The 23,237-nt window shown below is 42.7% G+C and overlaps 1 protein-coding gene across 1 annotated transcript; it reads right to left on the bottom strand.

The window, feature by feature from the left end:
* Nucleotides 1–2,148: 2,148 nt before the first annotated feature.
* On the bottom strand, nucleotides 2,149–21,748 carry PDCL2 (phosducin like 2). Its single transcript, XM_065405726.1, has 6 exons — nucleotides 21,653–21,748; nucleotides 20,419–20,539; nucleotides 18,725–18,815; nucleotides 16,087–16,230; nucleotides 7,980–8,188; nucleotides 2,149–2,324 (listed from the first exon to the last, which is right to left on the bottom strand). The coding sequence occupies exons 1-6, from the start codon at nucleotides 21,746–21,748 to the stop codon at nucleotides 2,149–2,151; spliced, it is 837 nt and encodes a 278-aa protein (XP_065261798.1).
* Nucleotides 21,749–23,237: the final 1,489 nt, after the last annotated feature.

The raw sequence follows: 23,237 nt of genomic DNA, 5'->3' as shown, positions 1-23,237 counted from the left end.
CATGGGGGTATGAGGCACCTGCTTTGGCCAGAAAGGAAGAAAAATGGGTTAGTTCAGGAGGAATACTGTAGTCATCTTGGAGACCAATTCCAAAGGAAATTGAAAAACACTTTTCTGGAAAGAACTGAAGGTAGAGTTGATGAAAGACAGTTCATCTCAGTCAGTCATCATCTAAATCAGTGGATTTCAAACTTTTTTTCTGGGGACCCAGCTGAAGAAAATTGTTGATGCCCATGACCCAACGGAGCTGGGGATGAGGGGTTTGGGTGTGGGAGGGGCTCAGGGCTGGGGCAGAGGGTTGGGGTGTGGGGGTGAGGACTGTGGGGTGGGGCCAGGAAAGAGGGGTTCAGGGTATAGGATGGGGCTCTGGGCTTGGGCAGGGGATTGAGGTGTGGGAGGGGGTGAGGGCTCTGGGCTGGGGGTGCAGGCTCTGGGGTGGGGTGGGATGGGGGCTTGGGGTGCAGGAAGGGGTTCCGGGTGGGGGGGGCTCAGGGCTGGGGCAGGGGATTGGGGCACGGGGTTGCAGCATGGTCAGCGGTGCAGCCGGGGTGTAGAGGCAGGCTTCCTGCCTGTCCTGGCACCGCAAACCGCTCTGCACCCTGGAAGTGGCCAGCAGCAGGTCTGGCTCCTAGGAGGAGGCGCGCAAGCAGTTCCGCGCAGCTCTTGCCTGCAGGCATCTCCCCTCCCCAGCTCCCACTGTTCTCTGTATGTATATATATCTGCTTACTATATGTTCCATTCTATGCATCTGATGAAGTGGGCTGTAGCCCACGAAAGCTTATGCTCAAATAAATGTGTTAGTCTCTACGGTGCCACAAGTACTCCTACCCTGGAGTGAGTGAGATAAGGCAGTAATACTCCAGGTGCCAATGGACAGTTCTTAGTTGCTTGCATTGAAAGTACTATGACCTGCAGTGCATGGAATGTATGAGCAGACCCAGTGTAAAATTACTTAGATTACTATGAGCAAAACAATTATTGGATTCTTGAATCTATTAATCTTTAGGAAATGGCCAGTAGGAAGCCGCCCACCCTGTTATGTTTTTGCTCAGTCATATAGCTGTACAATCATACATGTGCTAAATGTGAACTGAATGCTGGATGTTTTTGCATATATAGTCCATGAACCATCTTAGGTTTACGCTACAGACCTATATTGGTCCACATCCCCGAGTGACGTAGTTATACCGACCTAACCCACCTCTCAGGGAGGTGGATTAACTAAGACGACAGGAGAGTGCTCTCCTGTCGGCTTAGAGCATCTTCATTAAAGCTCTTCAGCAGCACAGCTGCATTGGTGAAGCTGTGCCGATCCAGCGTTTTAAGTGTAGACATGCCCTGAGTAGACTCTATATAGGGAAGTTTTCATTAGTGCAGTGAGACTTTTTCAGTTGAGGACATGAGGCCAGCATGATGAAAGTACATTATTATATTATTATCTGAAATATAGCCACAATAACTAATAATGCTGAATTAGGACGTTTCCCCTCATTTACATCCATAACTTTAGGCTTTGTTCATCCATGACTGTACTGCACTACTCTGAAGTAAGCATCAGTTTCTCTTCAAGAAAACTGAGACTAATTGTCAATATTAGAAACAGTTGGAGAATTATCCTTGACATTGGAGAAGATTACTAAATGCAATTCTCAGGTACTAATAAACTGCATTATTCAACAGATTAAGGGCTAAATCCTGCTCCTAGATGGGTGTGCCTATAATATCCTTTGGGCCAGATTCTTGATGGGAGAAATGGGGAAGAGATTTGGCAGAGTGGAGTTCAGCTACACTCAATCATTAACCAGTGACATTAGTTAGTATTACCCCATGTGCATCCCATCTTGCACTGATGCCGGGCAGCCCTGAATCAGAAAGCAACGGTTAGCTCCCTGTGACTCCACCTCTCCATTCCAGTTGAGTGGAACTTAGATGAAGTGGAGAATCAAGGCCCTTCCAGTTCAATATGAGCCATGTGTGTATATCCAAGGGTAGAATTTGGCCTTTAGACAGTATATTAATTATTTTCTAGAAGTTTAAACTGCAAGTATAAATAGAAAACAAATCTCTGCATTGCTTCAGATTTATGAAACCAGTAATAAACATGCATATGTTGACTAAACATAAAAACATCAGTGCAGAGTACTACCATTAAAAATTCCTATGTGAGTAACATTTGGTCTCATCATTGTCCCTACTAGCACTGTTGGTGTCATGAATAGAAGCACTTCTAACTGAAGACATCATCATATCTGTAATGTTTTGTTTAGGGCTTTCTTCTAAGTCAGTTTCTATTGCTCCAACTTGTGCTAACTTCCATTCAAGCTCTGTAACAACAAATAATGACTTAAAACAGAGAATTGAAAAAAATAAGATACTGTAATAAAATGCATTCATACATACAATTTGCAAATTGTTAAAAGCTTTTTAACAGGTACCAATGGACCGGACTGGTAATTGAATTTTCAAAGCAGACAATCAAAAAAGAGATTAGATGAATTATAAGAAGTGAAACATACATGTAACACCATGTTAAAAGTAGCTATTATATGGAGTTGGGTACCTACAGACCTTTTGAGTCTTTTTGTTTTCTCTTAAAATAGAAGCTCTACTGTGAAAAAGGCATTCTACCACCTAGATATCCTTTTCAAACACAGTTATTATTGTAACAGGATTGTTGAGCTTGATTCTTGTCCCTAAATCTTTTTGCAGATGCCTATCACAGTCAGAGTCTTTCTCTCAACATTGGGAAAACCAAAGGTACTCTACCAGCCCTCACCTGCACAAACTACTCTTCGAACTCCACAAATCACCATCAGCAGAGAACCCCTGGAAAATGTGGACTATTTTCCGTACCTTGGCAGCCACCTCTCCCAAATAGCCAGCATTGACACAGAAATTGAATACAGGATCCACTGTGCCAGCATATCTGTTAGAAGACTACTCAAACAAGTCTTCAATGATAGGGATCTACAAACAGGTACAAAGATCTTGGTTTACAAGGCAGTTGTCATCCCCACCCTTCTCTATGGGTGTGAGACCTGGGTAACCTACAGATGACATCTCAAGCGGCTAGAGTGGTTCCAGCAGTGCTGCCTCAGAAGGATTCTCAGGATCAGCTGGGAAGACCAATGCACTAACATCAGCGTTCTCTCTGCAGCCAACATCAGCAGTATAGAAGCGCAGGTCATGAAATACCAACTCTGCTGAACTGGCCACTGTGTACGTATGCCTGACACTCGCCTCCCGAAGCAAGTACTCTTCCCTCAGTTAAGTCAGGGAAGAAGGGCTCGCAGAAGGCAGCAGAAGCGTTTCAAAGAGATACTGAAAGTACATCTTAAAAAGGGAGGCATCAACCCAACAAACTGGGAGGACTTGGCGCGGAACAGAACACAGCGACGCCACACCATACACCAAGCCACAGCTCACTTTGAGGAAAACTGATGTGCTCATGAGACAGAGAAGTGACAGTGAAGGAAAGAAAGGGCACAACACTTCAGCCAACAACTATGTCTCCTCCAAGATTACACCTGTCACTTCTGTGGGAAAATCTGCAGGGCAAGGATTGGTCTCCCCAGCCACTTAAAAACTCACCAATGAACCCCCTTGGCAGACATCATCCTCGCATCGAGGGATAGCCAAAGAAGATCCCTTTCAAACACACTTACTATTGTAACAGGATTTGTGGGCTTGATTCTTGTCTTCCACCAACTTTACATTTATAGTTCCATTGATTTACTCCTTGTTTAGACCACAGAGAGAGTTGGTGTGTGTCTACATCCAACTATTAAAAGCGATGTTAAACTATGATAGAACCTTGCTGGAGTGACAGTCTATATTAGTACAGTTGTTTAGAAAATAGCCCTTGTCCAAACTGGATTACTCCAGGACATCATTTAACCCTTCCATTCAATGGAAGATCGATCAAGGATTGGCCAAGAAACTAAAAATTTTCCTATTTTGTCATTTCTTACAAACCAACAATTCTACTGAGTGCAAATCTGAAATGTAGAGTCAGGCACAGAACCACAGAACATCCAGTATTAAAAACGTTATTAGTGCAGCAAACAAATCGTGTAAAAGATTTTAGTCCTGGCAATCCAATATAGCTTCTCAATAACTCTATCCAAATTGAGATTTACTTGAATTGTGGATAAATTGTTAATACAGATTTTTAGAAAAACTGAAATGTTTCCACCAACAGTTTTTGCACAAGTATAGGGCAAAATCTTGAGAGCTATAGAGAACACACAACACAGCAGAACCACCACAATTATGCTTCACAGTGGGGCTTGGATACATAGAGGGCACACAGCATGATTTCACAGGCCTCCACAAGCCACAAAGCCAAGCTCTACAATAGCTCATTTTCTGCAAGTGAAGGGTATTAGCAGGATAGTAGTGGTGGGACAGGGGCAGGCCTGTGGGTTCATGAACTGTGAAAAATCTCTACAAATGTGTATAAAGGGAAAACAGTAGCATACAGCCACTACTCCAGTCTATCCGTTACAGTAGCAGGCATGCAGCAAACTGAATATGGCTATTGTGAATAAAGAATCCGTTTTTTAACCCCATTCATGTGTGCCTGAGTAGCTGAAGTGTCCATCTTAGCGTACTTGTTCATATGTGACTCAAACTGACAGTGTCCTTCTAAAGAGCTGTAGTGAACATGATTGCTTGTTGCATATAAACTAAGTTATTTTCTCATAAGCATCCTTGCTGGAAATATGGATGTGCATTCTTTAAAACAAGAAACCCAAACGAGCTTTGAACACATAAGGCAGAGATAGAGTCTACTGTTGCTACCTGGACCATAAATCTTTTGATATATTTTAGTCTTCTCAAGCCCAAGATGGGACACAGACCACCTTTTCTTTTTGGAATAAGAAAATAGTGGGAGTAGAACTCCTTGCCTTGAAACTAACAAAGTACCACTACTGTGATTCCTAGCCACAAAGAAAATCTCTTCTTTAAGCATCCTGTCATGAACAGGAGACTCGATCTTCTAAAGTGACAAGTGATTCTGGGTGCCTCGCTCTAGGTGCCTAACATGACACCTTAAATAAGTTCAATTTTCACAGGGTGGATGGCTCAGCACTTTTGGAAATTCAGGCCCACATAGAATGTCCCAAGTTGTGTACCCAAAAATCAAAGAACACAAAAAACACTTGTCACTTTAGAATATCTTGTCTCATGACCCTAAAGTTGGATGGGGAAATGGAAGTTGGTATTCAATACAAAGAGGAAGTGAATCACATTCTCCAGGTTGGTTCTCTCTAAAACCCAGTGATCCATGGTAATTCCACTCCATTTTGCAAAGAAATGACCCATGTAGTCTTCCTACTGGGAAGGGAAAGGTTTAGAAAGCAAGCCTGGGACTGGAGTATCAGGCATCATATCAAATCTATTGACTAGAAGATACTCCTGGGGGAATTCTGGGCCACTGCGCATGTGCAGAATTTATGTCCCCCGCAGATTTCTTTGCTTCTCTGCATAAAAATGACTTTCTGATGGGGAATCAAAGGGAAGCCACAAGAGCGGTTATGCGACCCTCCCCAGCAATATGTTTAGGGTGCCCAAGGCAGCCGGCAGAGAGGTAAATCACTGTGGGGCAGGAGTCGGGACTGGGGAAAACCCGGCTGGTGGCTCCTACCCTGTGCCAGGCTCAGCTGCTAGCCACAGCGTGGCTGAGGAGGACAGGACTTCCTCTTCCTCTGCATGGCATCCAGGGCCGAGTCAGACCCACCCCCAGATTTCTCCCACAGCTGCAGGAAGCTCTGCAAACTCCTCCCACCCCCACTTCCTGCACCCGTCGCTTGTCAGCTGCAGGGGGAAGGATCCCTATACAGGGAGCTGCTCCCCCATCCGCCCAACCCTCATACCCCATGCATCCAGACCCCCTCATACCCAGACTCCATGCCGAGCCTCACCCCCTACACTCAGAACCCCCTCTGATGAGCCCCATTCCCCCTGCACCTGGACCACCCTTACAACCCACCCACACCTGCATCCCCAACCCACTCCCCCAGCATCTGGACCCTCACTGAGCCCCCCACACCCAGACTCCCCTGCTGAACTCTATACCCCCCACACCCAGACACCACCCGCTGAGCCCAACCACCTTCACCTGGACCCCCCTGCAGAGTTCCATTACCGTTGCACCCAGAACCCCCCAACAAACCCCTGTGCATCCAGATCCCCACCTGAGCCAACCATACCCAGTTTGCCCCACACGAAACCCTCTCAAGCCACACCTGGATCCCCCACACTAAGCCCCTCTACACTTGGATCCTGCCTTGCTGAGCCTGCCTGCCCGCCCAAATGGAGCATCAGGGCCTTGGAGTGTTTCTGAGGTAGGCCCAGTCCTTGCGCTGTGTCAGGGCTGGGTGCAGCCTCATGGCTGAGTTTGTGTCCTAGGGGGGAGCTGCACAGTGATCTCCCACCTCTGTGGAGCCAGTGGTCTGTGCTTCCCAATGCCATGCTGGAGCCTCACATTTATTTGACAAGTACAATTTGCAGAATTTTGCAGAATTTTTAATGTTTTGGTGCAGAATGCCCTCAGGAATAGAAGTTGTAGGAGCAGAAGATGATGAGGAAATGTTTTAAACTGCTTTCCTTTGTGCTGCTGATATTAAAGACTGTGGTGTGGAAGTTGCTGGGTGAGGAATAAGGACTTCAAGGCTCCATCCACCCCAAAAGCTTAAAGTAACTTCTGCCCCTGCTGAAAAGTGGGAAGTTAAAGATGCATTCCCTCCCTGGTTCCAAAAGCCTCAACTGCTTCTTCAAAACCAAAACTAGTTCCCATGCTTTCTGGGGAGCTAAGAACTAACTGTCCCATTCACAGCTGTCAAAACCTCCAGGTTTCCCCTGACAAGTTCTACAATGGAGATCTTCGTCAGTTCAAAAATGTGCAGCATATGGGTAGTTTAACAGTTTGGGCAGTATAAATAAAATTCAATTTAACATAAAAAAGTTAAACAAAACACTACAGTGATTGAACTGCATGAGAGAGAGAATCCATGCTGCATAATTCCAGGATCTCTGCTGCATAACTGAGGTCTAATGTGCTTCATAGGGTATGAGCCTGGGTTCAAGTAAACAGAGATTCTCGTAAGGGTCTCAAAGAGAGGTGCTGTTAGAACACCAAGAACTATATTTAAGGACGGGAACAAGAAATCGAAACAATAGGTTGTTTTTCCCTCTGCTTTTAGGAACCTGGACTTATCCACACAAAAGTGATCCATTGCACACATAACACAACCCTTCTCTCCCACAGACTTCCTTTGTGACCTTGGGCAAGTCATTTAGTCTTTCTGTGCCTCAGTCTCATCCCTCCAAAATGGAGAATATAGTATTTCCTTATCTCAAATGGGTGTTGTGAGGATAAATACATTAAAAAGATTGTGATTTGCTCAGATATTATGGTAATGGGGACCATGTAAGTACCTACAATATAGAGATAGATAGAATAGTGTTGCAATAGCTGCAGAATATATATTAATGGAACTGGAGCTTGGATAGTTTAGGAAAAGACAAAAATGCTTGTCAAGTGACCATCAGATAGTCAATGAGGCTTTCTCCTAGTAAGGGTCACACAGCCCAGTGTGGAACGGGGGGTATATGGAAAAGGATCCTGCGTAGCCTGGTCCCATGGAACTGGGTTGGGGACTCACACTTAAGAGGGAATGTATACCCTTTTTTAGATCAAATCCTCCCCCATAGGAAAGATCAGATGTTACACAGGTGCCATCCCCACCATACCTACCTTATCTATAGCATTGCAAGCTATCAACATGTACTAATATTTGTGCTACAGTAGAAATGCAGAAGCTTCTATTAACAGTTAATTCCTAATTTTTCCTGTTTATGGTACAAAAACACTATAACAGACTGTTCTACCCCAAGAAGTGATCTTAAGAATTGATGATTATTAATTACATTAGATTACTATAGAATTATTTTGAACATATTTGTTATATTACCTTCTAGTTTAAGATTTGTCCCTCCACATTCAGTAACTCCAATGAACCTGCCTTTTATCTGACCATTTCTGTACACAAAAATTGTGGGTAAACATCGGTCATGGTAGTTTTGAATACAGCTGTTCACAATGGCTTTGATAAACTTGATTTCTGGAAACTTTCTGGCTAGCAGGCTGAGATGTTGGTTAACTAGTAAGCACATTGGGATGCTAGAAAAAATTGGATAGGTTTGATGAAATTTCTGCCACAACAGTTTGAAACATGCAAGAAAATACTAGAATCCATACAAATAACCTTTCAAGAACAGAGTTTTTACATGTAGTCAGTATGCTTCTACTGTGCTCTATAATGGGACTTCCACTACAGATTTCTTCTCTGGCTTCTCCTACAAGGAGTCTTATGGAAAAAGGCTGTTGAAATAAAAACTGAAAATATTTACATGAATGTCATGATACATATACTGTTTGTTATTACCGCTATATAAGCTCCATGTGTCTGAGTTTTGTTTTTCCTTCACCACTGAGAAACCTTGGTCTGTATCTATTTAATGCAGTATTTGTATTTGAGATTTTAATACGTATGTTTACTCTTATTTGAATATTCAGTTTCATAGTTTTACATTTGATAGTTTAGTTTGTTTTTTTTCAAAGAACTCTAAATAGAGTCAAATTTTAAAAGAAAATCTCAGTATGGTGGTATGGCCACATCATGTTGGTCCATGGCCTTCATGCCTGGATTTTTGTAACACAAGAAAGGGTTACTCACCTTGTTCAGTAACTGAGGTTCTTTGAGATGTGTCCCCCACTTGGGGGCTCCACTGTAGGTGCAGCAGCATCTTTGCGTGGAGTTGGAGATCTTCAATAGCAGTGCCCATCAGACCGCACATGCACACCTCCTCTCCCCCGCACTTTGCTCGGGTAGTATAAATAGCGCTGTGCGGTCCGACCGCCCTCAGCTCCTTCTCTGACGTAGAGCCCAAAAGTTAAGCTCAAAAGCAGAGTGGAGGAGGGCAGGTAATGGAGCACTGGTGGGGACACACATCTCGAAGAACCTCAGTTACTGCACAAGATGAGTAACCCTCTCTTCTTCGAGTGATGTCCCCATGGGTGCTCCACTGTAGGTGACTATAAAGCAGTGCTCCTACCTGGAAAGTTGAGGCTTCAGAGCGGCTGGTATCGCTAATGACAGGACCTTACGTCCGAGAATGGTGTCCGTCAAGGAATCTTGCAAGATGGCATAATGTTGGGTGAATGTATCAGAGGATGCCCATGTGGCAACCCTGCAAATATCTATTATGGAAACATTATTGGGGAATGCAATGGAGGTTGAGAGCACACGTGTGGAGTGTGTCCGGATAGAAGCAGGTGGTTGCTTATTGTGAAGTTCGTAAGACAGGCGTATGCACTGGGAAATCCATTTAGAGAAGCATTGTTTAGACATAGTGGAGCCTTTAGAGCATTCAGCAATGGATATGAACAAGCGTGGCGAGTTCCTGAACGGTTTGGTTCTATCCAAGTAGAATGACAATGCGCATCTCACATCTAAAGTGTGGAGAACTGCTTCTTGGTAATTGTTGTGTGGTTGGGAATGAAGGAGGGGAGGTGTACAGGCTCATTTAGATGGAAGGACATTATAACCTTCGGCAGGAATTTTGGGTGGGGACAGAGGGTCACTTTGTCCCTATAAAACACTGTATATGCCGGGTATCCCATAAGGGCTGATATTTCTCCCAAGTGTCATGCCAATGTAATGGCGACGAGGAAGGCCGTTTTCATTGCTAGATGAAGGAGTAAGCAGGTTGCCATTGGCTCAAATGGAAGTCTAGTCACAGAGCATAGGACTAGGCTGGGATCCCAGGATAGGGTGGAGGGACATATGTCAGGGTATAGGTTTCGAACACCCTTAAGAAAACTTTTGACAAGGGGGTGTACAAATGCTGAATATCCCTCGACAGGGCAGTGTAATGTGGTAGTTGCATCCAGGTGCACTCTAAGAGAACTAAAAGCCAATCCGTGCTGTTTGAGTTGAAGGAGGTAGTCCATTATGACAGGTAATGGAGACAGGCTGCATCGACCTGTCTGTCACCACACCAAAGTTGGAACCAGTTCCACTTGTGGGAATAGGGTTCATCTGGTAGAATCGCACCTGCTATTTATCAAGATATGTTTTACTGAATCTGAACTGGTTATTTCCGAATCCCAGAGTCACAAAGGAGCCAAGATTTCAGGTGGAGCATCTGAGGATTGAGATGGTGAATGCGTCCCCTGTCCTAAGAGAGGAGCCAGGATGCTGGGGGAAGGTTTATAGGCCGAGAGAGTGTCATGCGAAGCAGGTACGTGTAACAGACTTGTCGTGGCCATGTCGGTGCTATTAGTATAACCAGAGCTTGATCTTCCTGTATCTTGCATAAGATTTGGAACAGGAGGGGAAAGGGAGGGAAGGCGTAAAGAAGTGGCATGTTCCAGTTCATAAGGAATGCAACCCCTATTGAATCGCGTCCCAGGCCTGGTCTGGAACAAAACTGAGGACATCAGGTGTTCTCATGAGTGGCAAAAAGGTCTATGGTGGGATGACCCCATTGGCGGAAGATGGGTCGGAGTGCTCTCATGTCAAGCTGCCTTTTGTGCTCGTGCAAGAAGGTTCTTCTCAGTGTATCCACTGTCATGTTCTGATGTCCAGGGAGATACACAGCCGAGATGGAGATGTCATCATGGATACACCAATTCCATAGCTTAATCACTTCTGAACATAGGGAATGGGACCTGGCATCTCCTTGCCTGTTGATGTAATACATGCAAGCGAGGTTGTCCGTCATTACTCGAACAGTCCGGTTTCTGAGGAGTGGTAGGAAATGTTGGCATTGCGGACCGCCCTCAGTTCCAGGAGGTTGATGTGTAAGGTGGACTCGGTGGACGTCCATCTGCCCTGTATAATGTGCTTGCATAGATGTGTTTCCCAACCAAGGAGGGAGGCATCGGTGGTAAGTATCATGGTAGACGGAGGTTGAAGAAAAGGGACCCTGGCACAGACATTGTTGGGGCACGTCCACCACAGTAGTGAGTCCTTGACCTGGGTTGGCATGGACAGGAGTTTTTGCATGCGGTGTTTGTGAGGAAGATATATGGTACGGAGCCAGCCCTGAAGACACCGCATGTGCAGCCTTGCGTATTTTACCACAAATGTAGCTGCAGCCATATGTCCCAGAAGCTGGAGACATGTATGTGCTCGGATTTGAGGGCATGCTCGGGCGACTGAGACTAGTTGGGTTATCGCTGTGAACCAGAAAGGGACCCGGAGCCACCGAGGAGGTAAAGGGCTCGCTTTGGTCGCCCACAACAGGCAGTGATGCCGATGATTGCTGTTTTACCTTGGCACAGTCCTTAGACTTACTATCAGGGGCTGAGGTAGTCAGTCTAGGAGCAGCCTTGTGCCTCTTGTCAGAAGCAGTTAGCACCACGGATCTAGCTGGGGACGGCATTCCTGCAGTTTCTGCCTCAGGAGCTGAGGGAGGGACCGCTTTCTTCTTAGTGTCATCCCGGTCAGGGGATGATCTTCTCTTACTCGGGCGAGGGGAGTGAGGCTATGTCTACACTACCGCGGTAAGTCAATCTATGCTATGAAACTCCAGCTACAGGTCTGTCTCATCTTATGCGGGGGTTCCGTTCTGCAGTTAGCGTGTAAAGCGAAAACCGCGTATAGCCAAAACCCCATTGAGTTCAATGGCGGGCAAAATGGCCCGCACTACAGGTATAGTATTAAAATTGTTGTTTTTCTCTCCCTTTTTTTTTTTTGCCGACCGCGTAAAGTTGAAATCGCGCATGTTAAATGCGCGTAAGATGTGTCAAACCTGTATATGAATAATGTAGCTGGAGTCGACGTACCTTAGGTCGAGTTACCACAGGGTCTACACTGCGGGGGGTCGACCAGAGAAACTCTCCCGTCGACTTACTCTTCTTGTCAGAGGTAGAGTACAGGGGTCAACTGGAGAGTGATCTGTTGTCGATTTGGCAGGTCTTCACTACACCCGCTAAATCGACCACCGGTGGATCGATCTCAGAGCGTCGATCCCGGCTGTAGTGTGGGGTCATCAGATGACCTTGCTGAGCGTGAGGGGGTCTCAGGTGAGGAGTAAGAACCGGGGTCCGACGCTGGTCGCAGGGACTTTTCCTTGAGGTAAAATTTGAGTTTAAGGTCCCTGTCTTTCCTTGCTCTTGGCTTTAAGCCCAGACAGTGGGAACAACTTCTGGGAAATGTGTCCCTCTCCCAGGCAACGGATACACTGTGCGTGGCCGTCCGTTATAGAGAAGGCGGCCCCCCACGACACTCACCGCTTACACCCGGAGGAGCCAGGCATAAGGGTGAGGGAGTAGCTTCTCTGACGGGAATTAGGGAAAACAAAAAAACTATTTTTTTTTAAGGATGAAGGAGAAGAAAAGAAAATGAAAGAACTAACTAACTACAAGAGGGAAAAACAGACAAGAGACTATCTAAATAACTAAGTGGGTCTGCTAACTGTTCCATTCCAGACCGCAGCGGTAGAGAAGGAACTGAGGGCGGTTGGACCGCACAGCGCTATTTATACTACCCACGCACAGTGTGGGGGAGGGGAGGTGTGCATGTGCAGTCTGACAGGCACTGCTATTGAAGATCTCCGACTCCAGATACAAAGGTGTTGCCGCACCTACAATGGAGCGCCCATGGGGACATCACTCAAAGAAGAAGTATTGTGATGCTCTGTACCTCGGCGGAACACCCAGCACCCCCATGTTCATCCTTGTAAAATGACTGTGGTATCCAATACAAAGTTTGCCATGTTGGGTATCTTCGGAAGGCTCATGATGCACTGAGCATTGTTGTTACAGTAATGTTATAGTAATGTTATAGGTTATAATTTCATGTATGTAGTTATTAGGCTGAAAATGTATTCTCATGTCTTAAAATAAGCCCAGGCAAAAACTCTCCAAGAGCAGAGAGGCAGTTCACACCTCATCAGGGCAGATCCAGCACAGCCTCACAGGAACAAAGGATGCTGGCCTAGGCAGCAACAAAAGAATCTCTCGAGGGAGTCACCCCCCTTCATCTGGTCAGTTTGGAACTGTGATGAGGTAATGCTCACCTGACTCTGAAGGGAGGTGGGGGACAAAGCCAAGAGGGAAGAAAGGACATGATAAAAGGGAGAGATGTTTGCCATGCACTCTCTCTCTTCCACCTACACCTACAGACACCACACCAACCGACTGAAGCGCTGATCAAAGGGGAGAGCCTGGCTGAAGGGCAACCAGACACCCTGTGGTGAGAAGCATCTAAATTTGTAAGGGCATTGAAAGTGTTAAGATCAGCTTAGAATGCGTTTTGCTTTTATTTCATTTGACCAAATCTGACTTGTTATGCTGTGACTTATAATCACTTAAAATTTATCTTTGTAGTTAATAAATCTGTTTATTTATTCTACCTGAAGTAGTGCGTTTGGTTTGAAGCATGTCAGAGACTCCCCTGGGGATAACAAGCCTGGTACATATCAATTTCTTTGTTAAATTGACAAACTCATATAAGCTTGCAGCGTCCAATGAGCATAACTGGGCACTGCAAGCCGGAGGTTCCTAGGGTTGTCTCTGGGACCGGAGATATTGGCTGGTATCATTCGGTTGCACAATCCAAGGAGCAGCTTACATGCCAGAGGCGTGAACAGCCCAGGAGTGGGGGTTCCCACAGAGGAGCAGGGTAAGGCTGGCTCCTAGAGTCAAGGATTGGAGTGACCTAGCAGATCACCGGTCCAGAAACACCAGAGGGGAACATCACAACTCTAATTTATCCTATAAGAACTGCCTGGGATGGGTGACGGTGAACTCAGAACTACCAGTGCAAAACTATTAGCATACTTCCAGCCTTCAAAACAAAGATTATCTTGGCACCAGAAGGTTGGATAGAAGCCTTATGTTGCTTCCAAATGCTTATATTCTCAACTTTGGTTGTTGAAATTTTGACAGAGAAAAAGAGGAGCTCCAATGAATCTTCCAGATTTCACAATACGGCATACATCTGAACTTCAGGAACATTAGACCTCAGCTGCATCTCCATGAGAATTGAGAATATTTGAGAATTGAGACAGCTCTAATAAAACTAATGGATTTTACTCACTATTTCACCAATTTGAAATTTCAAATAGCATGTGCACTGTACTCTTCTGAATCCTTACCACCCCGGCTTTTTCCTTCCTTTGTAATGCAGATGGTAGTGAATTCTGACACTCAAACATATTTTCATTTCTTTTCTCATATTTGTCTACATATTATGTATCTGGCACCAGTACCTTTGGTATTGTTGAAGCCAACAACTTGAGATTTCTCAAATGGGCTTGACTTTTAGAAAGTGCTGAGCATCCATCCTCTGGAAAAAGAAACAGCCTCCTTTAATATGTCTCAATTTGGGCACCTAAAATCACCAACTACTGTTGAAAATCTTGGCCTATCCTATTTAGGCCTGAAGAATGCTAAATTATCATGAGAGATTCTCAAAATAGTCTCATCCCATTTGGATGAGGTTGCCAAGACAGAGAGAATCTGTATCTGGGGCCTGAAGCCATATTCAAGACAAAGCTAGGTATTGCAAAGGAACAAACTGGCTAAGAAACTGGTAATATCCCAGGTTGCTTTATAAAGAAAGATAAATGCTATTTTGATGTAACTTCATTTTACTTAGAATCTCTCTCCAGATCATTACAAGGTCTCTCTCTCTGTGGAATGAGCAAATGATGAAAACAGTTGTGCAAGCTGCAATTTCAGAGGCCAGGGATGTTCATAAGACAATGGAGAAAGTTTTATAGCCACTCTTCAGCAAACTGTCAATCTTCTGGTCTTTAGGAGCACCTATTCCATCCACACAGATGGAATTTTTCCTTTACAGTGACTAGTTTTGGTTCAGAGGAAGGAACGAAGAAGTTAATCTTGTGAATCGAGAAGAACTTAGTGACCTTTTGTTGAACTTGGTATAACTTTTGGAAAGCCTTAATGATGACTTTCCTCTTTACTAGGTTGGATCATTTGGAGTTCACTGTCTTTTCCAGTCATTTGTGTATGAGGGAGACTGCTTTTCCTATTTTCCTTAGTTTCATCTTGAGAACTTTTTGTGGTGTCCAGAACTGGATCCGCTCTTTTTAAGACAGAATAAATAAGATATATAGTTTACTTTGTAATTCAGAAAAAAAAACCATCCTAGACTGTCCCTGGACTGGGAACTTCTGCTGAAGCCTTGTGGCTAATGAACTGAAAAGGCTATGGGTGATCAGAAGACAGGGACTGAGCACTGATTCTTGGGCCCCCTCTGGGATGCTTAGGGCAAAAGGAGTCTGCCATTATGACAGTATGGAAGGTCCCACACCCTATTTTTAATAAGCATTTATTTCCATTTGACTGATCTGATCCTTGATTCTGGAAGGAAGGCTTGTTTCATGGCAATTGAATGAACAGTGGAAACTGCCTCCCAATGTAATTAAGAAAAAAAGCCATGTCCTGTTTCAAAAAACAAAACAAAAAACACAAAAAACAAAACAACTCCCCCACCCACAGAGCTCAGCATCTGAGTCCTTAGATCTTACCACTGAATCCTAATGCAATTACTGCTACCACTACGGAATTCCTTGGAGAACTGCTAAATTAGGGAAATCCAATCCCCAACCTTCCTCAATCCTTCAGGAAAGACCCTCACCCTACCAGACTGCTGATCTGTTGGAGGGAGGGAATGAAAGAAAGAAAAAGGCAGCAAAATCCTTAGAGAGGAATCTTGAAGGAGGGCTACAGAGGAACTTTTGCCCTCCAGCACAATTCATGTCTGCCAACAGTAGCTAGCAAGAAAAATCTTTTGCATTACTTCTATGTGAGTCAAAGGTGAAGAAATCCTATGTAGTGCACTGATGGAGCAAGGAGGACCAACAGAGGAGAAATCTTATTTTCTAAGATTTCTTTCCCCCCAAGTGGGGATATAGTAAACAATGATATAATAATCTATTTTGCATATATCGTCTTTCTTATCATCTCATCATCTTGAATCTTTTTTTGCTAAGTGTTTTAGATTCTTAAATAGTTTTGAAAAAATATAATCATAGCATTACCTTGATCTATATAGATGAATTACAACCCACACATCCTTCTGAGCATTTGTGACTTCTTTCACATATTGCTCACCAGAAATTTCTCTCAGATCCCCATACTTTTGTCTTTTCTGAAGAATTTTCCATTCTTGCAACCGTTGTTGCCTATTTCAGAAATAAAAATTATTTGGTACAATTTTTTAAAATTTATTTTACAGTAATATAAATTTTGTATCTCTTAGTTCCTTTGAATAAACCCACCATCATTTATGGTTGAAATATTACAACCATGATTTTCAATTTTTAGTACTTCAATCCTGCTTTTAGATAGATACTGTTGTACATTTTGGAAAAGTGGCAACTGTTTTTGAAATGTGGTGCCAATTTTTTTAATAATCTATATCTGACTGCCTTTACGTTTTAATGGAATAATTTTGTGCTAAAAAGCTTCAGTGCTGGCATTTAGTTAGCGAGACAACGCTTGAAGATAGGAAAGAAACTATATGTACTTACATCAATCAAGGAACATTAAGGATATAAAATATTAAGGAAAAGAAAGTTAAAGTAACAAACATATTACATGTCTGTATTGATACTGCAGTGAAGACAAGGCAAGCAACACAAATTAAAAAAAAGCCAAAATGTTTTTATGATTTTGAAAACAAAATAATGTATTGAGTAAAGTAACCCAGAGTTTAATACCTTACTGTTGCACAATTTTGTAATGAAAAATTGAATGCAAACGCACTAGGTGGCAGTCTTCATCTATAAAAATAATGACAATGTAGAAAGTGAGAAAAATTCACAGCCAAGGGCCAATTTTTATTAAAATTTATTGAAATAAACAAAGCCATTGTTTTAAGTCAGCAGCTGACTTTCTTTTTAAAAGTGTTAAACAAAATATGTTTAATATATTCTTACCATGATGTGTAAGAATTTAGGTGCACAACTCTGTTCATGAGAACATTCTTTTAAAATTCTTTCTATCATAAAATAGCAGTAGACACTTGAAATCAACACCAGTCTAGTATTTCTAAATTGCTACTATTTTAGCAGTTCTAACAGTACAGGGGTATACTATAATGGGCATGGTTCAAATCCAGTTCTGGTTTTTAGTGCATGTGGATAGTTTTATCACATTGGTACATTTATTTCATATACGTCTGTTGCAAGGCATGCCTCCTACTGAACTAGTGTCATGTTGTAGGTAATTCCTGCCTCAGTTTCTCTTCTCTCAGGCCCCTTTAAGAATTCCACACAGTTCAAATGAATGTAAGACAAAATTCCCCTGCTTTGGTTCTACTTTGTTAAACCCAATATAAATGTGAATTACGTCTCTTTGGGTACGTATATACTTACTTCCTGGTCCGGATGTAAGCGATCGAACTTCTGGGATCGATTTATCGCGTCTTGTCTAGACGCGATAAATCGATCCCGGATCGATCCCAGAAGTGCTTGCCGTCGACGCCGGTACTCCAGCTCAGCGAGAGGAGTACGCGGCATCAACGGGGGAGCCTGCCTGCAGCGTCTGGACCCGCGGTAAGTTCGGACTAAGGTACTTCGAATTCAGCTACGTTATTAACGTAGCTGAATTTGCGTACCTTAGTCCGAAGTGGGGGGTTAGTGTGGACCAGGCCTGTCTTTGGCTTCAGGGGTTACACAGTCCTCCCCCTTGTGGCTGGTGGGCTCTGGGAGATTTTTTCTCATGGTCTTGAGATAGCTTCTCTCTCTGTAAGCACCCCCCTGTAACCGAGCTGAGCACTTGTTATACAATCAACTGCCTCGATGGACTCCTTAAATTAGTTTGTTGCAGATAACCTGAGCCCAGATTCCCCTTAAAGGGGCAAGCAACCTCGTGACAATGTCATACACTGTATTTTTATGAGTCATTACACAATATTACCCAAAGATCTTGGCAAAAGTATACTTTGTAAATTATTGCTATAAAATACTTGCTATACACATGGGGTCAATATGACTAAATTGACTATACCCTAAAAATCTTGGGTGTAAGCTTCTATGATTTTCTGACCCAGAAGCCAAAGTGCTTAGACATATTGATTCTGTATCATACTGTATGTAAGAAAGCATTGTATAATAATATTAATAGTTTATCAGGGATTTGAGATTATATATAATCATTCATAATAAATACTGTGTATATATAAATTATTAGTTAGATAAAGCCATCCTTCTGAATTAAGAAATAGGAAACCAAATAGAATGGGTACTAGATAAGGGGCAAAAAAAGAAGGTTCTGCATATATGGGACCAACAATAGATGTATTAAAAATCTTTTAAAAATACTCAATCGTATGTGCTAAGGGTTCTAAAGTAGTAATTACAGTGTGTGAATGAAATACCGTACCACTGAATCTTTAATTATAAATACACTACACATACATTTTTCTTTATTGCCAGGATATATCTTTAAAACATTTACTCTATCTACAAACCAATACCATCCAGAAGGCAAAGTAATATTTTTCTAACTAATAGCATTAATTTTTAGCTGACTATTTAATTTTCAAATATATAACTATGTAGGTAGTTTTTCTTCCTTTCAGTTTGTGGATGGAATTTTTCTTTATCCCATATGTGTGAAACATCCTAAATAACAATATGTACTGTGAATATGGCAAGAAACATCTTACTGTACCTATACATTTCAAGAGCTTTCATATCATCCTCATCAAAGTCATCTTCAGCTTCATTTAGTTCTTTAAGAGTCATTCTTTCATATGGTTTCACTAAAAAGAACAAGCCAAATAATTAGTCAGCTTTTGTCCACTAAAAAACTATGCATATTTCAACATTATGTACAGAATCTTTAGATGCAGGCAGGAGAGCAATATCAGTTTGAAAAACATCTCAAGTCTCACCTATAAATTTGGCCAACTCTGGAGCAATCTTGTGCAAGAAAGAGAAAAACAACTGAAGTTTGAGTAACTATAAGTTACTTTATATGCTTTGTCATTTTCATATTATGTTGCTCTCAGACAGCATGATACAACATAACATGGTAATTCGTGGATTTAACTATGTCTGTACTGGGGTTAAATTTTCATAGGAGCCTCAGATTTCCCATTTTGTTCCAGCCATTTTGCATCTTTCAGGTAACGCAAAGTCTTTGGATTTTGGCCAGAAGCGACCAACAGAGAATTCTCCTTACAACAGGGGAACTCCCAGTGTCATAAAGCAACTTGAGCTAGCTCCTACACTAGCTGCATTCCCGCCACCAATGTAAATGGCATGCTGGGAGTTGGAGGAGGCAGAGTAGGAACGAGGCAGGGGCATGACATAATTCTGCTCCACTCCACGAATCTTCCACTGAGATAAGATCCCTAGACTGCTCTAACTCATGCTAGGAATGGCTGGCACAGAATCAGGGAACTGTAAATAGCTTCCTGACAGCCTCCCAAAACCTACATCAAACAGGGCTGAGGAAGAGGGCACAATTGAGCCTGCACTCTCTACACTGGCACTAGCAGCTGTGCACATGGATGTTTTGAGGCACTCTAAATCTTTGCTTTGGGTACACATGCTGACTAGATAAGCGTAACTACCTAGGCCCCAATCCTGCAAATACTAAAATGTGTTTAACTCAGCACAATGAGTAGTCTTATTGAACCTCCTGGCACATAGTTAAACATACGTGTAAGCATTTGCACGATAGATGTGGGCATGCAATCTAGGCCCCAATGTAATAGGGAATGAAAATATTTGATGTGCCAAGCAGTGGACACAAATTCAGAGGTCTCTTGAAAATTTTGCCCTTATTATTTTGGGTCACATACACTGTGTAAAAATTTGTTTTGCAGTGCTGGATACACAAAACACATGGGGAATTTGGAATACTGGAAAGCAGTTACAAGAAGATAATTTTCTGAGACATATTTTCCTTCTGAAGACTGATTTTCTGATTCGATCCCCTTTGTTCTTACCAGCCTTTGTGGGTAGATAACTGATCAGTAGTTTGTTTGAACGTCAATATTGCTTACGTCAACCACCCTGTGTGGTAAAATCCGAAAGTAGGTTTTCCTTTTCCAATGGTGAATTGTTGATTTGTCATTTTACATACCGTGTATGGTAACATTTGTTATTAGCACATCTATATATTTTATTGTGCTATTATTCTGTTATTTTACAAGTATATTGCACTGAATAAAATAACCAAACACAAATAAATGAAAATTAAAAATAAAAAACCACTACCAAATAAAATAACCAAAGTATTCTATTTTTAAGAGTGGAATTACGTTAGAACTTTTGTGTCATGATAAATGTTTCTGAAGAATCCTCAGATCTTCATACTTTGCTATATTAATAGCATAAATTTTAAACTTTACTTGCCCTCTGCTTCTTTCTGTAAACGTAAAACCATTTCTTCAGTTTCATCTTTTGGTTCATCTTTTGGAGGTAGTATTCCAAAATCTCTTAATATGTCATTCCATTCCGTATCTTCATTTGGATCCTATTTTGAAATTATGAAACAAAACAAAAATCAACAGGTTAATCTACTCCCGTATTTTTGTTTAAACAAGAATGTTCCCTTTTGCACTTTGACATATAATACAGGGCATGACATTACAATAAAATAAGTTAAAATTATAACAAAGCCTGGACAAAGAAAAGACAGCAGTACATTCATGGACTATTCTATTCAGAAGAGAATTGATATCACAACTTCTGTATTGATTGCTAAGGAGGAAATATTGAATTTATGAATATGAAATGTAAAATCAAGCTTAGAAAATTGAAAACAAAAATAAACTTTCTTTTAAATCAGTATTAACATTAAGAAGCCACCCTAAATACTATGACAAATGGTTCCTTTTTATAATATAGAACACATGAATGTGGAATTCTAAAAATATATGGCAACATCAATGGGACACTCAACAGAAAGAAACTGCTTGCAATTTGACAAATTATATTTTTATTTCATTGAGATTATCTTTGCTATCAGAAGCATCTCTTTATTATAGCGATTTATTTTGGAATGATGGAATATCCCAGTAGGACAACTGATGTATATCTTCAGATATGGACAGCAAGAAAATATTCACTTATTGTCATAACAGATTTCTAAATTAGGTAGTTAATCAAAACATGTACAGTTGACTCTGATATACTACCTTATTTGTAAATGCCACAAAGTTTTATGGTGGAAATAAATAGCACTGTTTTAACATATAAGACAAAAGATTATACAAAAAAGTGCTTCATAAACACTGTTCACTTGAACCAACATGCAATCCCCGGGAAGGAATATGATACATATGAACAAGAACACTACACAAGAGCTTTCACATAATGAATGCTATTTAATTTTTTTGCTTGTTGGGTAAATGCTCATAAACCATTCCACAAAGGTTTGTCAGTCTAAAATCCCACAGATATATGCTAATATATATATATATATCTCAAAGTTTGCTAAGGGTGAAATCATTCCTTTAGCGCTTAGGGGAATATATATCTAAGAAAGCCCCGAAGAAAGACAGAAAGACAGTACCAGCAGGCAAGAAGAAGAAAGTGGAGAGTCTGTACAGGGAGTCTCCACAGAACCTTACAGGGCTGGTCTTACCATGAGGAGAACTGAGGCGGCGGCCTCAGGTGCCAGACTGTGGGGGGGCGCCACTAGGACCCAGAGTGTAGAAAACTGTGTCTGCTGCTGGTGCATATGTATTCTCTCTGCTCTAGATGCACAGAGATGGTGGAGTGCTGTGCTGGAGGAAGGAGGGCACAAGAGACATAACAGGCAGGCAGGAGAAAAGGTGAGAGGGAATAACAGAAAGCAGCAGGAGCTGTAAGGAGAGAGAGGAGGAGGAGCTTATGTACCTCTTATGTACCTCTCTAGCACCCCCAGGAGCCTGGACTGATTAACACCAGCTTCTCAGGGAGCTTCCTGTTTCCTGCTGCTTCCCTGAACCCACTTGAGGAGAACAGGCAGTCAACTGAAGTAGTAGGAGCCCAGGCCCTTAAGACGCTGATATCTTCCCTCACTCAGGCTCTGCTACCAGCCTGCTTATTTGTCCGCTTCAATTGAGTGTTGAGAGCTACTATAGCGGGCACAGAACCGCAGTCATGAGTGAAAGAAGAAAACGCCCCTCTGGGGCAGCATTCAGAAGAAGAAAGAAAGCAAAGGAAGCTTTTCTATCTAAGCAGGAAGGAGCTCTCCTGAGATACATAGACACAAATGTTCATGGTGAGCCTTCCAGCCCCAGTGAGGATGTGAGTGGTGAGGAGATGTCTGATCTTCCAGTTAGTCAGAGTGCAGGTGACCTGGCAGCTACTGCAGCATCCATATCTCCATCTCAGATGGATGTAACCATGCACATTCCTGAAGAAAAGTGTAGATCAGAGAAGAGTGTGGTGGAGGCGCAAGAAACAGCTACTGCTGAGTTTAGTTCCTTAAGTCTAGATGATCCAGGACTGTGGACCCACTTGAGCAGTAGCCTGAGGGACTTCCTTGTACTGCATGGGCCATAGCAAGTGAAAAACTTCATGTTCCCCAAACACAATGAAAATAGAAGTTTCCATCCAACACATTACTGGTATGAAATCCCCAATGGTGACAAAGTGGAGAGGCCATGGCTTCAGGCGTTTGAAAGTTAAGTGTTACTTAAAATTTTTGAACAAGGCATTTTAATTTGTTAGTTCTCCTTTATTGGGGTAGGTAGCAGAGCAGTACCATGAGAGGAGCAGAACAGGAAGAAGGCAGAATTGAGACCTTTCAAAGTTTTGGCCCAAGCAAGGAGGCATGGGGGTGTCATTTGAGCTCCCCGCCTCAGGTGCCAAAATGTTGTGGGCCGGCCCTGACGGTCCTACAGCCCGCGCCACTTCCCGCAGCTCCCATTGGCCGGGAACAGCAAATCGCGGCCACTGGGAGCTGCGGGCGGCCATGCAACTATAAACAAACTGTCTGGCAGCATGCCAGCAGATTACCCTGACACGCCACGTGTGGCCCGTGGGCTGCAGGTTGCCCACCACTGCTTTAAATCAAGATTTGAGGACTTCAGTAACTCAGTCACAGGTTATATGGCCTATTGCAGGAGTGGGTGGATGGGATTCTGGGGCCTGTGATGTGCATGATAATCATGATGGTCCCTTCTGTCCTTAAAATCTGTGAGTCTAAGATCATATTGATAGGGTCAGCATTATCCTATATG

The sequence above is a fragment of the Emys orbicularis genome, chromosome 5 (assembly GCF_028017835.1).
Source record: "Emys orbicularis isolate rEmyOrb1 chromosome 5, rEmyOrb1.hap1, whole genome shotgun sequence".
Classification (NCBI taxonomy): domain Eukaryota; kingdom Metazoa; phylum Chordata; order Testudines; family Emydidae; genus Emys; species Emys orbicularis.
The sequence above is the reverse complement of the archived record's forward strand: the minus strand, read 5'-3'. Positions and strand labels throughout refer to the sequence as shown.

Excerpts from the sequence above, each read along its gene's own strand:
- PDCL2 (XM_065405726.1), bottom strand. The coding sequence starts at position 21,748 with ATGCACCAGCAGCAGACACAGTTTTCTACACTCTGGGTCCTAGTGGCG. Across the intron at positions 20,540-21,652 it reads CCGCCTCAGTTCTCCTCATG|GATCCAAATGAAGATACGGA; the intron begins GTAAGACCAGCC and ends ATTTCAAAATAG. Across the intron at positions 2,325-7,979 it reads GACAAATCTTAAACTAGAAG|AGCTTGAATGGAAGTTAGCA; the intron begins GTAATATAACAA and ends TTGTTGTTACAG.